The sequence below is a fragment of the Dipodomys ordii genome, unplaced genomic scaffold (genome assembly GCF_000151885.1).
Source record: "Dipodomys ordii isolate 6190 unplaced genomic scaffold, Dord_2.0 Scaffold1, whole genome shotgun sequence".
Classification (NCBI taxonomy): Eukaryota; Metazoa; Chordata; class Mammalia; order Rodentia; family Heteromyidae; genus Dipodomys; species Dipodomys ordii.
Window position 1 is genome coordinate 25,005,456 of NW_012267217.1, and position 13,521 is coordinate 25,018,976.

Sequence of the window (13,521 nt, forward strand, 5' to 3'; positions counted from 1 at the left end):
ATGGTAAATGAGAACTGTCACATAGAGCCTTATTTAGTTGACATGGAGGTCTCCCTGTCTTTTTGCATGGGCTAGACTTGAACCCCCCCAATGGCTGAGATTACAGGCATGAGCCACAGTACCTGGTCCAATTCAAGTCTTTTTAAGAGAATTTCTATTCTACATATTGATTCTGTGTATTTATTTTTATATATTTATGTTTTCTGCTGCTTGTCTTTCTGTCACATCTACAAGCACTTTTTACCCTTTTCACTCCAAGTTGGGACTTAGCACAGTACCTGCTTCACAGTAAGGTCTTAGTCAGGGTTTGTAGAAGGGAGAGAGATGGCAAACACATAGGAAGGAATGGGAAGTACCATTCTTCTGTTAATTCAAAACCAAAGTAAAATAAAACAAGAAAGTAAGGGATGGAATGGACCCGTGTCTAGGATCACAGGAGCCCTGGGGAAAATGTATTCACTTCACAGTGTTCTGGGTTAGTTTAATATGATACAAGGTTCTTTATCTTTGGGGAGTGAATGAAGTGTGGTATTTGGTGTGAGCAATGCTGTATTTCCCCATAGTTCAGTCCTTGACAGGCATGTCTCTGATTTGGAAAGGGAAGTGGTGATAGCTGTCTGTGTAAGGAAAAGAAGGACCAGAAAAGAAAGTGTGTGGCTTCTTGAGGCCAGCGGTTATGCATATGTAGAGCTTCACTGTGGCCTCAGCGTGACCACACTGTGATTTGGTTACTTAATATTCCCTCTGCACCATTCAGGAAGAGAGTGGCATCCTTCCATGTAGTCTTGTGTGGATTCACCGACTGTTGGTTGAGTACCTGGGTGAGGATCGGCTTCGTGTTGGTGTGGAGGATGGGAATGTGAAAGGATATCAGATGATCCTTGGTTTTATGAGGTCTTACAAATTGTAGAAGGAAGATGTAAATTGTAAAAACAAATGGAGAGAAAAATGTTTGCCTGTCTGCCGTTGTAAGTCTGTTTTATGGTCTGTTAGAGTTGGAGAAGGATAGAGAACTTAAGGCGAGGAGTAAATGTAGACGTTTCGGCCAGGTTGAGGGTGGGGATCTGTCGTCAGGAGATGGTGTCCTGCACCGTAATGGGGTTTGCTTGCAATCCTGTAACTGTGGGGACTGAGCCCAAGCCTGAGCCAACATTAGGGAGTAGGTCACAATCAGCACCCCATCCCATTATGTGCCCTCAATATACATTCAAAGACAATCCACAACAAGTGTGGATAACATGGAGAAATGCAATTCAGGGAGAAATGCAAATTTCTTGCTCATTCAAAGAAGTCCTAACAAATGAGGGAGAGTACTGAGGGGCAATAGGAACAACCAGAGGAAAGAGCCTGGTGCTACTTGTGAGCATTTGTCACGGGCCCTTTAACTGAAAAGAAGCATGATAACTTCTTACTCTTAAGACTAGGGTTTTTTTTTTCCCTTGTTGTGTTGAAGTTGGGAATAGTTTTAGTACCATCAGCAATGACTAAGATGAGCATCCTAAATTTATACTCACTTCATGGTATGTATGAAGCGATTTATCCTCATAGTCCCTAAAGTATTAGGGTGAGTCCCTGAGGTTTTTGATCACTTCATAAAGAAGGCAGGTCTGGGAAAATAAGTTGGGGTATGCCTTGTATTTTTCATGCTGCTTTTCTAGAGCCCTGCCCTCAGCTACTGCTCCTCACCTTTGCTTTGGCCTGCCTAGACCATCTGGCCACCTTCGTAGACTCAGGAGCCCCATAATTAATAGCCACTTCAAAATCTTTAGCTCATGCTCCCACCCCCGATTGCTCCTGTTTTTCCCCCCCCGTATTGAAATTTCATCGCCATGCCCCAGGAATTTGTCATTCTATGCATGGTGACGTTGAAGCTGTCTGCTTCCTCTTGAGCCACTCCTGAATGCTACCTCCCACCTGCTCATCTCTGCTGGAAGACCTGGCCAATTACAAGGACTGCATAGTTTATTAGAATTATTTTTTAATCACTCTTGGCCAAAGCAACCTGATGTTGATCTGATCACGTGATATTTGCCCAGGTTATGGGGCAAATATGGAGCAAAAGCTCCCTCCCTCCCTCCCCCGTCATGTGATTTGTGAATTTGGAGTGACTACCTTGAACCATTTCTAAACACCCATAATTAAATATGAAGACGAGCCGACAGGCAGTTTGGTACCCTATCTAGGCTCTACCTATCTAGGCTATACCCTACCTATCTAGGCTCATGTTCACGGATACTTGGGAATGAATTCTTTATCCTGACAAATCCTTGTATTAGTTTGTATGATGCTTTAGATAGTTGTTGTTGTTGTTACACAACTGCTACACTCATAGAAAATGTGAGTGTAACATACTTAGCTACTTAAAGTAACATATAAGTTAATTCAGTGTGTATTTATGGGGTGGGATGGATGTTAGAGAAGATACAGTTCCTGCCCCATCATTTTCATATGCTAATGGAACATGCCCTCCATTTTCTCTTCCTTAAGGAGTCACATGATCTAACATTACAGAGTAATGGGAGCCAGTATTCACCAAATGAGGTAAGTTTTTAAGGAAAACTGGTATTCTGTGAAGACTATATTGTAATATCTTTATTTATTTATTTATTTTGGTCCGGTCGTGGGGCCTGAACTCTGGGCCTGGGCACTGTCCCTCAGTTCTTCAGCTCAAGGCCAGCGCTCTACCACTTGAGCCACAGCGCCACTTCCAGCTTTTTTCTATTTGCTTATGTGATGCTGAGGAATTGAACCCAGGGCCTCATGCATGCAAGGCAAGCGTTCTACCACTGAGCCACCTTCCCAGCCCCCTGGAATATCTTTAAATTGTTATTTTTATTATCTTTATAACTAATTGTTCAAAGGAGTTACAAGTCAACAGATCAGGTTATAAGTACAGTGCATCTTGATTGATGACACAGGTATGAATACCTTGTACAAAAATGTATTATTAACACTGATTAATGAGTTAATGAAGAGTCTCTTGAGGACTTTTACTAGTTGTTCCCTCTCATTAGCTATCAGAGTGTTATCTGGCCCTATTCCTAACGAATTAATTTTTATACCAAATATTTTGACAAAACCCAGTGTAAGAACATCACAAAACCACAGGTAGGAACATCATTAAGGAAAATAGAATGAAAATCTCACAAATAGGCATCATTTAGAAAATTCTCGTCCTTCAATGTTTGGCCTGTAGCTCCAGAGACTTGTTCATGTTACCTGTGTCCTCCTCTCTTATGTGTTCTGAGAGTCCTCAGTAGAGGCTCCTCTTCGGGACATAGGTGCACACCCATGCAGGTCCACAGGTATGATGGAGGAGAAACAGACTGTAGTGTCATGCCACTGTAAAATATATTCCTAATGTGCAATTCACAAATTGAATTTATTGGCCTACAGTAGCATTCCATTGATTATGCCAAAGCGATTTGTTTTTTAGCATCAAGTATACAAAGAGTGGGTTTATACTAATCCCTGACCCTACCGAGCCTTACACGGTTTTTCAGTTTTATTCCTAACTTTTCTCTCCTTCTGATCTGACAGATGAGAGAGAACTCCCCTACGGTCTCTCCTACCACAAACAGCACACCTCCATTCGGCCTGAAGCCCCGCTCAGGTACTGTAGATCATCCTTCTAACTACTCTTTAGGCTTTTCAGTTTGTTTGTGGTGAATGCAATCATTGTTGATCCTGCTGAGTTGGGATCCTGGAACCAGATCTCTACCACAGCTTGGGGAGGTCAGAGATTGGAGTGAACTAACTGTGCAGTCATGCAATTAGGAATAAATAGCTTTCCTTCTTTTGGATCAAAGAAAGGTAGAGCAGTGGTTGGAGCATGTAAGTGGGGAAGAAATATTGAACTCTTTATCCAAAGAAGATAGGCTACCTGCCCTTTGTTCCCTTGGTTTCTGGTTCTCTGCTGAGTTAAAGAGCAGCCTGGGACAGGGATTCCCAAAGAGAGAGATCTCTAGTAGCTAGTGAACATGGCAGGACCTGTGTATTTCCTTGTGTAACAAGGTGGTCATTTGTAAGAGTAGGCAGTATTTATTACAAAACAACAACAACAAAAACTTTTGGAGAAGCATTCAGCTTTTTGACCTACTCAAAAAAGGACTAAATTATGCAATCAAAATAACTTGATTTTAAAAAGGACTCTGAATAGAAAACTGTTTCTTCTAAATTGTCCAGTTATTTAGACTTTCAGTGCTTTCTTCTAGGACCTTTTTTTTTTTTGGTCCAGTCATGGTGCCTGAAGCCCTCAGCTCTTCAGCTCAAGGCTAGCACTCTACAACTTGAGCCACAGCGCCACTTCCGGCTTTTTCTTTGCTTATGTGGTGCTGAGGAATCGAACCCAGGGCCTCATGCATGTAAGGCAATCACTCTACCACTGAGCTACCTTCCCAGCCCCTAGGACCTTTTTTTTTTTTTGAAAAAAAGAAAAACTACTTTGATATTCATTGCTAATACAAATGTTTAGGAAGTCTTAATGAAGTTGGCAGTAAACTCCAATGTTTGTAGATTTTCCATAAACGCATTTTGACATCTGTAATGTCAAGTTTGAAAAAAATGTACCCATGGAGAAAGCAGAGATGATTCATTAATAAAGGAAATAGTTTTGTGAAATGTTTCCTGGCAGTTTGTAAGAAAAAAGCCATTTGAAAAGAAAATTTTTTGTGGGTTTTATGTATGTCTTATTTTTTTTCTCCTTTTTTCCTTTTGCATCAGTCCCAGGGTTTGAACTCAAAGGCCTTGAGCTCTCAGTGGGCTTTCTTACTAATGTCTGGCCTTCTACCACTTGAGCTATGCCTCCAGTTTCAGTATTTTACTGGCCAGCTTGGCTGCAAATTGGGATCCTCCTGGCCTCAGCCTCCTGAATAGCTAAGATTTACAGGCTGAGCCACTGGTATCCATCTTGCTTTTGCCTTTTTTTTTTTCCCAGTGCTGAGGATGGAACCCAAACCCACACACATGCTAATACCACTGTCCTACATCCCCACACCTCAGTCTGTGTGTCACTACAGAGCCTAAAATTGTACATGGTTAGGCTCACATGGCCAGCCCTCATGTATACAAAACGAATCGACCAGATCTTGTTTTGTTTCTGCCCTGTGTCTCAAGTGTGTCCCGGGAGGAGGGGAGGTGACTTGCAGTACAGCTGCTCTGGGCCTTCAGACTTCACCTCTCCTGTGAGGTCCAGGAGACTTGACTCTGGGCACTGAGGATTCATCTTAGGCTGAAGACTGCGTTGTAATCCTTCTAGGCAACGATTTCAAACTAATTCATAAGTAATATGTCAAAAGCTGAATGAGTCTCCAGTTAGTGTTGAACGTCTATTTTGCAGCTTCGTTGTAAAATTGTTTAAGTTTAAAATTGTTTAACTCCTTTTCTAGAGCCTCACTTTAACTTAGCAAAATCAAGGGTTACCAGGTACTTGTTTTGTAAAGCAGATCAAGTGGTTTCTTGGTAGGAGAGAGCAATAGTGGCGTGTGTACCTGGGAGAGCAGGAAAGGAAGGCTACTTCCATCCTCACAGTGTTCCATGAGCCAAGGTAGAAATGGTTCTAGTTCCCGAAAGCCTCGTAGAGTTTGCTTGGTGTAAAAGTAATGTGGATATGTCTTCAGGAATATCAAGTGACATATTGGAGGTTTAGAAATCTAGCATTGTGTATTGGAATTTCATTTTCTTTATTTAGTCATTTTAAAATATGACAGTATGTATTTTTCATATATTAGATGAAATAATACCTATGGTGATCTCTATTGGAGACCATATGGGTAAGAAAGATATATACCACTTTTACTTTTGGAGTTACTTAAAGCAAGTTAATTTTCTTGTTCTTTTTGTTGTTGTTGTTAGTTGTGGGGCTTGAACTCGGTCTGAGCACTGTCCCTGAGCTCTTTTTTGCTCAAGCCTAGCACTGTTTGAACCATAGCTCCACTTCCAGTTTTTGAGTGGTTAATTAGAGATAAGAATCTCCCAGAGAATTTTCTGCACCAACTGTCTTTGAACTGGGATCCTCAGATCTCAGCCTCCTCAATAGCTAGGATTATAGGCGTGAGCTACCAGCGCCTGGTTTAGCAAGTTAATTTTCATTTTCTTTGTTTACTTGTCAGACTGAGGGGATCATATACAGGGCTTTGCAAATGCTTGGCAAGTGCTGTACCACTGAGCTACATCTTCAGCCCTGAATACTTTTTATTTAAAATGTAAGTGTGTGGGTGTAGATGACTTCTGTTTTAAGAGTAAAAGGAGATTGTTTAACTCAGCAAGTTAGAATAATTTAGTCTCTTTAAATAAATGAACTGTTCACTTGACAAGGAACATTTTTGTATGATTTCCTCCCAAAGCATGATAGGGCACATACCCAAATACCTGCTTGTAGGAGAGGTTGATTAATTTTACTTTAGTTGCCCTGTCTTATGGTTGAATAAAATGGTTCTTTTTTTTTCTTTTTTTTTTCTTTTATGTCTGTCATGGGGCTTGAACTCAGGGCCTGGGCACTGTCCCTGAGCCCTTTTGCTTAGCTCAAGGCTAGCACTCTACGACTTTGAGCCACAGTGCCACTTCCTAAATATAATATAGCTACTTCCTAAATATAAGTATCGTAAATGAGTGTGAAAATTACTGTGGAGATATTTAGTGCAAAAATAAGATGTTTTAGTTTCACAAATGACTAGTTCAGAGGCTTTTGAAATTGTTATCTACATACTGGATTTATTGTTAAATAGACTCTACTGTGGTACTAAGGGCCCTTTCCTCTGTTTGTTTTTTTTTGCTCATGGTCACACCTCTACTTCCTGGCTTTTTGCTAGCTAATTAAAGATAAAGTCTTGCAGAGTTGTTTGCCAGGCAGGCTTTGACCTTGATTCTTAGATCTCAGCCTGTTGGATAGGATTATAGATGTCAACCATAGGTGCATAGATGTTTGATTGTTTTTTACTGAACAATGTTGGAAACTAGATTGTGAGTCTTAAGTCAAGGATTAAGGAAGAGTTAGGGAGACTCATCTCTGATTAACTCATCCCAAAACACTGCAATGTCTTTAGAAAGAAATTCTGCATTGCCTTGTGATGGGGGAGGGGAGGAGAAGCCATTAAGAGAAATAATACTCTGTAATAGTTTTTACTTCTAAACGGTTGATACGTTCACGAACCTATTATGCTTTGTCTTAATGTAACCAAACTTTTGTGTGTATCATGTGATCATGTTTGCTAAGAGGGATCATGTTTTAGGACGTGTTTGCAAAAAGAATCAGTCAGGCCTTTGCCTTTTAATCTGCATAACCTATGGGTACTTTCTCCCAACTCTGTATCTTCTGAACTGTTAAGATTAGCAGTATGAATTGCATGCAAAGTAACTCTGCCTGATGATTACTAACACTCAGTTTTTTATCATTCTTTTTATTCCATGCGTCATCTGTCATTCTCCTATATTGTACATTTGAAATTAAATCCCATTGTAAACGAAACCCACTTCATTTCCATACGAACCTTATGCCATATGTGAAATGCTGCGGCCCCCTTTGGTTTTCCCCGGTCCCTGTGCACCTGTCCGTGGCCTGGCTCTCTCGCTCTCCTGCAGACCCAGCCCTCATTCTCCCTCCTATCTCCTTCAACAAACTTACGCAGGCACAAACATGGGACAGCTCTAGCTACAGCGTTCCATCTGAAGGAGACAGTGACAATGGTAGGTGACTTTGAACATCTTCCTCCTTGTTCTCATTAATAAACCCGTGAATATTCTGGGCCTTCCTTTGGCCTCAGCTGGAGATGAAGTATATTCACTTGCATGCTTGACACCCAGGAAGCTTGGGCGGTGAAGTCCAAACACGCATGTGGATTGTTCTCGAAGTTGGTCAAATGATAGTTTTAATTATCTTGGCTGTTCTAAATGTGGGGAGGATATTATTGCTTTCTTCTCTGCCTGTTCTGCTTGGGTTTGGGGTTTGTTTGCTTGTCTGTAAAAGTGGGGGGTTTGCTAACTTTGCTTGCTTTGAGACCTGTAGTAAATGATTTAAGAGTTGGCTCTTTTATTATCTCTGCTTATGACACGAGATTTTCAAGGTAATCAAAAGCTGCTCTGGCTGATCCAAGAGCCTTCCACTGATAGTAATTATGTTAACATTGAGAAATGTCTAAAAATGGCATCAGTGCCCTTTTGCTTTTCAAACTACCTGCATGTTTTGACTTTGGATACCTTCTTTGAGTGTAAAGTCTTAAGAGTAGCAGGTTAGTCTAATAATCTTATGAGTAAATGAAAAATGGAGGACACTTAGGACTTATTCTAATTTTGTGCCATTAGATACCTTAAGTAATCTAATAGATTAAACAAAGAATAAGTACAATTATTAAACTCTCCATACCACATATATCTAAATTTTTGTCCTGGGCTAATGCCAGTTCAGCTCATTTTACTTTAAATACAGTGGTAGCTGCAGCGTTAAATGAAACAGAATAGGATTTATTTGGAAGCAAGTGAGATGTGAGATAGAGCCATGGTCAACACATAACTAGGAAGATACATTGTCTGAATATTCTTTTTTAAATCTTACACACACACACACACACACATACACACACACACGCACACACACATTTGTAGATTTGTCTTTAAAATACTACCATGATTCCTGGTTAAAATTCAGCTGAAATGCTTTTATACTTTCTTATACCAAAAGCAATAATACTTATATTTCTTAGATGTCTAACATTTCTAACTGAAACTTAATACAATTAGAAAGTAACAGTCCTGAAACAAAAATCTTCCCTTACATCATCCTGCTTTAAATCTTAAAAGTTGAAAAGATTTAAATGGAAACTCCTGTGACACTGTTCTTTTGCTTAAAAATAAGAAAGGAAATGAAAGGAAGAGAGGAATTCTTGTTTTTCAGAAAGAATGGCTATTTATGGTGTCATGCTATTTAAAGGAAAGAAAGTCCCATGTTAAAGAGTTACGGTTGATTTGGCATTTCCTTAGAGATAATACCTGAAAATATAGATTGATTTTTAAGTAGCTGGGAACAAATTAGACATCTCCTGTAGCTATAGAATCTCTGTCCTTACAGATGAACCAACTAAAGCCCAGAAAGCTAAGGTGTGCCTCAGGTAGCTGCATACCCAGGGCCTCTCCATCCTAAGTGTCTGTTTTCAGACAAATCCACATTTGGTTTATGGGAGCCATTCTTTGTCTGCCACTAAGCCAAGCTGCCTTGCTATGTTAAAAATTCTGTGGTTCCCATAGCAAACAATTGCTGTGGAAATCTTTCTTAACATAAAATAATCTTGCATTTGTTCTTCTTTTTTCTGTGAGTGAAAAATCCCCCAAATTCATATGAACGTTTCAATTTATGATGTGGTTCACCCAATAAGAAAGAAAGGATATTTTTAAGTCTTCATCCACTCCAGTCAATCATGCCAAATGTTTGGTGGTTGTTGCTTTTCTTCTCTATTTGTAACTTGTGTCTCACATGCCCTAGGCCAGAGATGATCTTCTGTGTAGAAATCTTTACAAAGCCATCAGTGCAGGCTTGCAGCTCTTAATTTGCTAAACTTTGCCTTGGGACTTGAATGTATTTTCTAATGCAGTCTGCAAATGAGAGAATTTGTGTGTCGTCTTACATACAAGCTGGTGTTGAAGAACAGAGCCCACTTTTTACAGTTCTAAATGCTTCCTCTCACATGGAGTATTCTATTCAGTGGGTTTTCCTTGCGCTTCAAGGCTATCATATCTATGTAGTTTCTTCTTATTTTTGGCTCTACCTCCAACCTTAGCCATTGTAATGAAATAGCATCTCAATACAAGCTCAGTCTAACAGAGTTTAACTTTTACTTATTCATTGGAATTTGTCACATTTTAGATAAAGATTGTTTTACTTAAATTCTTTCCAGTATTTTATTCCAAATCAATTTTACTTAAAAATTTTCTCTATAATATGTCCTTTTTTTCCCCAGTAAAATAAGGCTTGAACCCATGGCCTCAGTACTTTGACTTGGCATTTTTGCTCAAGGCTGGCACTCTACCACTTGAGCCACAGCTCCACCTTTTGGCTTTTTGCTGGTCATTGGAGATAAAAGTTTCAGGGAGTTGTCTGCCCATATTGTTTTGAATCACTAAGCTTAGTTCTCAGTCTTCTGGGCAGCTAGGATTCTAGGTATATGCCACCAGCACTCTGCTTCTAGAATATATTCTGTAAAGAAACTTCTTATAATGGTGAACAGGCTAGATGATCATTTTAGAAGTTTGGGTTGCCCAAAGTTCTATTTCCGGAGGGGAACAGAGGCCAGAGTGTCAGTTCATCTGTAGGTCTACCTGCCTCTGGCATTGGCTGGCACAGGTTTACCTCTGATCTTAACCTGAGAACGCACTTCCTTCTTTCCTTATTCTCTACTACTCAGTGTCCTTTCCCATCCTTCCCCTTGAAGTTAAAGACCCTTCTTGTCTTCTTGATTGTGTTTGTCTTTTCACTTGGTGAGTGTTACGTTAGACCTGTTTGACATTGGTTTTCACTTGAGAATAAGTGAATGGACATATGCATAGGCATTTCTCTTAGGTTTTTATTATAATAATCTTGCACTAAGCATTTAACCTCCCCATTGCTAGCATGAGGACACGGAGGGCATGAGAGGTTTTACAGAGGATCTGGGCTCTGACTTCCATGATGGAATTGCCTAGGCCCACATTCAGAGATACTAACTCACTAGGAGTAGCATTGAGTCTTACATACTGACTTTTTAAGTTGCTTTAAATGTGATATTTGATGTAAGTAGATCTGGAGGAAATAAATGACTGAGCTTGTCCAATTTCCACCCCACATGAGCTCATGATATTTTTTTCAAAGCCACTGTGTTGTGCAGCCTTTGAATTTGTGGGGTTAATGTCCAACTCAGAATCTCGTGCATGCCACAACTGTTACGAGCATGGCTGAGCTAGCGCCCTAGCTAAATTTGCATGTTATAACCACTAATACAGTTTAGGTTCTTAACTTCCAAGGTAAGAACTAAATTTCTAAGCCTCATGCTTTCCCCAGAGGAGAAATTTCCACTCACTGGGCTAAGTTTAGGTCATAGAAGTAATCATGCACTTTTTTTTTTTTTTGCCGGTCATGGGGCCTGAACTTTGGTCCTGGGTACTTTCCCTCAGCTCTTCAGCTCAACGGTAGCACCCTACCACTTGAGTCACAGCACCACTTCCGGTTTTATCTCTGCTTATGTGGTGCTGAGGAATCGAATCCAGGACCTCATGCTTGCAAGGCAAGCGCTCTATCACTGAGCCACCTTCCCAGCCCACATGATAATTTTTATACAAAGATTGCATTTCATATAATAATGTAATGACAACGCAAGTTTCAGAGAAGTAGATTTTTTCTGCCTAATGAAATGATGTGTTTACAACAATTACATAGTTTCAAATTATCCTACACAATAAACAGTTTAAAGGACTTTTATAACAATTACATAGTTTCAAATTATCCTACACAATAAACAGTTTAAAGGACTTTTATTTTTTCCTGTATTTTTAATCTACTTCCCCCCTTTTCTGTACACACACACACACACACACACACACACACACACACACACACACTTCCCTTTGCTTTTCACGGGGTGAAATTTGATTTGAAATGTAGATGCTAACAATGATACTGCTTTTAAATATTTTCTCAGTAGACTCAAGGAAAACTTTTGTTCTCTTGAATTTAGTAGAGAAGTCCTTAAAATTTAAAAACATACTAATAAACAAAACCAGAATAATTCTTCTGTAGGTAACTCCCTGATACCTTGACCCAGACAGAAATAAGCTGACAAATTTATTATGAGCCTACAGAATTTGTTTAAAAATCTCAGGTAATCTATAAAAATGAATAACACTACTAGAAACCCAGTAGTAAGTCTACTCATGATTTCTAATTGTATGTGTATTTGAAAAGTTTATTTTTAAAACTATAGTTCAAGTATTTATGAACACTTCTTGGTTGCTCAGCATTCAGAAAGCACATGCCCTTTGTTCCTGGTATATATTTAAGATGCACAGGGATTTAAAATAAAAAGGGGCGCAGGAAATTACAACTCAGACACGATTGCATTGTCCTGATAGACCTCACCGGTCTCCAATAAGGCCTCCATGCTTGAATTGTGTGCTGTTAAACCAAAGCTCATGGTTCATTTGACTTCCTGATAGCTTCATATTCAGAGAGAAAGTTGCCAATAAAAGCATATTGAAAATATTAAACATGCCATATTAGATAAGATTTCCCCCGGGCGGGGGGGGGGGGAGCAAAGGAAAATAAAACCTCCAAAGAAAACATTGTTTATTGAAATGGTGTTAGGGCACCTCCTGACGGCACATCTGTGTATTACACAGCTCATTCCACATTCTTTGACTTTTTTGGTAAATTTGGTTGCTTTCTCTTAGAGGTGTGGATTATTTCTAGATCTTACGTTTTAATGCATTTCTCTTCCAATGGATATACTTTGATGGGTGGATTTTTTTCTTGATATAGTATAAAGAGGGTGTAATGTATTCTTTGAGTTTCTTCTGTTCTTTCTAATTTGTGAGACTTCCCTTTACTCTGTGAACTTTGTCTCTCCCTACCAGATAACTCTGTTCTTCCGTTGGCTTTATTTTCATAAACAATTGATCTCACTTCCTTTGGGCTTTGGTTTTTGTGGGTTTTAATGAGATCCCTTCTGTGTCATGCCATTGGTTTTCTTTGCCTGTAACTTCCATGCATACATACTTTTCAACAGAGGACCAGGCCACAGTTTATACATAGACTAAATGGCTAATGGCTTGGCCCTCATTAGAGCACAATCCTCAATCCCTAGTGCATCAGAAGGCAGATTAAGATATCCTAAGATTCATTTAGAAAGAAAACCAGAGGACAAATTGATATTAAAGTAGTTAGACCAACACAGGATATTTAATTTGATGTCCTGGATACCAGGCTTTTATTACAAGTAGTATATATTTGTAATCCATATGCATTGGAATCATATAAATGGCCTCTAGGCAGTGTTTGTCAGAATAAATAAAAGTTGAAGCTCTTCAGCTTTGACATTGTTGAGATTATAGACAGAGAAAGTATGCAATCACAGTGCTTCTTCTATGTAGATTTGTGATTTCTCACACTAGAATTGTTTTTTTAAAAATAAGTTTTTTATTGTGAGAATACTGTACAGAGGAGGGGTTACAGTTACGTGAGCAAGGTAATGAGTACGTTTCTAATCAAGCATCACACTAGAATTCTTTATCCCAAACTTCCTGGATGAGTCCCTTAGCCTCTGAAAATTCACAAGATGGAAAACTAAATATAGCATTTTACAGCTCTTAGGTCCCTGCTTTGACAGTCTAGGATAAAAAAAAATCTCTAGGAAGGGAAAAAAATACAAGTTGAAATCTATGCTGGGCTTTATAGGACAAAAACATGAATTAAAATCACTCCTTCACATATAGCATTTGTGTTTACCTTCTTCATTGATCTATAAAAGATACCTTCTAGCCGGGCACTGGTGGCTCTCGCCTGTA

General features: G+C 39.4%; 1 protein-coding gene across 2 annotated transcripts in view; it reads left to right on the top strand.

The window, feature by feature from the left end:
• Nucleotides 1-13,521, top strand: part of Lrch1 (leucine-rich repeats and calponin homology (CH) domain containing 1) — a 167,005-nt gene that overhangs the window by 124,506 nt on the left and 28,978 nt on the right. For both annotated transcript variants that reach the window (XM_013010369.1, XM_013010377.1), the window contains exons 14-15: nucleotides 2,488-2,541; nucleotides 3,541-3,613. In XM_013010369.1, coding sequence (XP_012865823.1) covers nucleotides 2,488-2,541; nucleotides 3,541-3,613 — 127 coding nt within the window. The remainder of the gene's footprint in view (nucleotides 1-2,487; nucleotides 2,542-3,540; nucleotides 3,614-13,521) is intronic.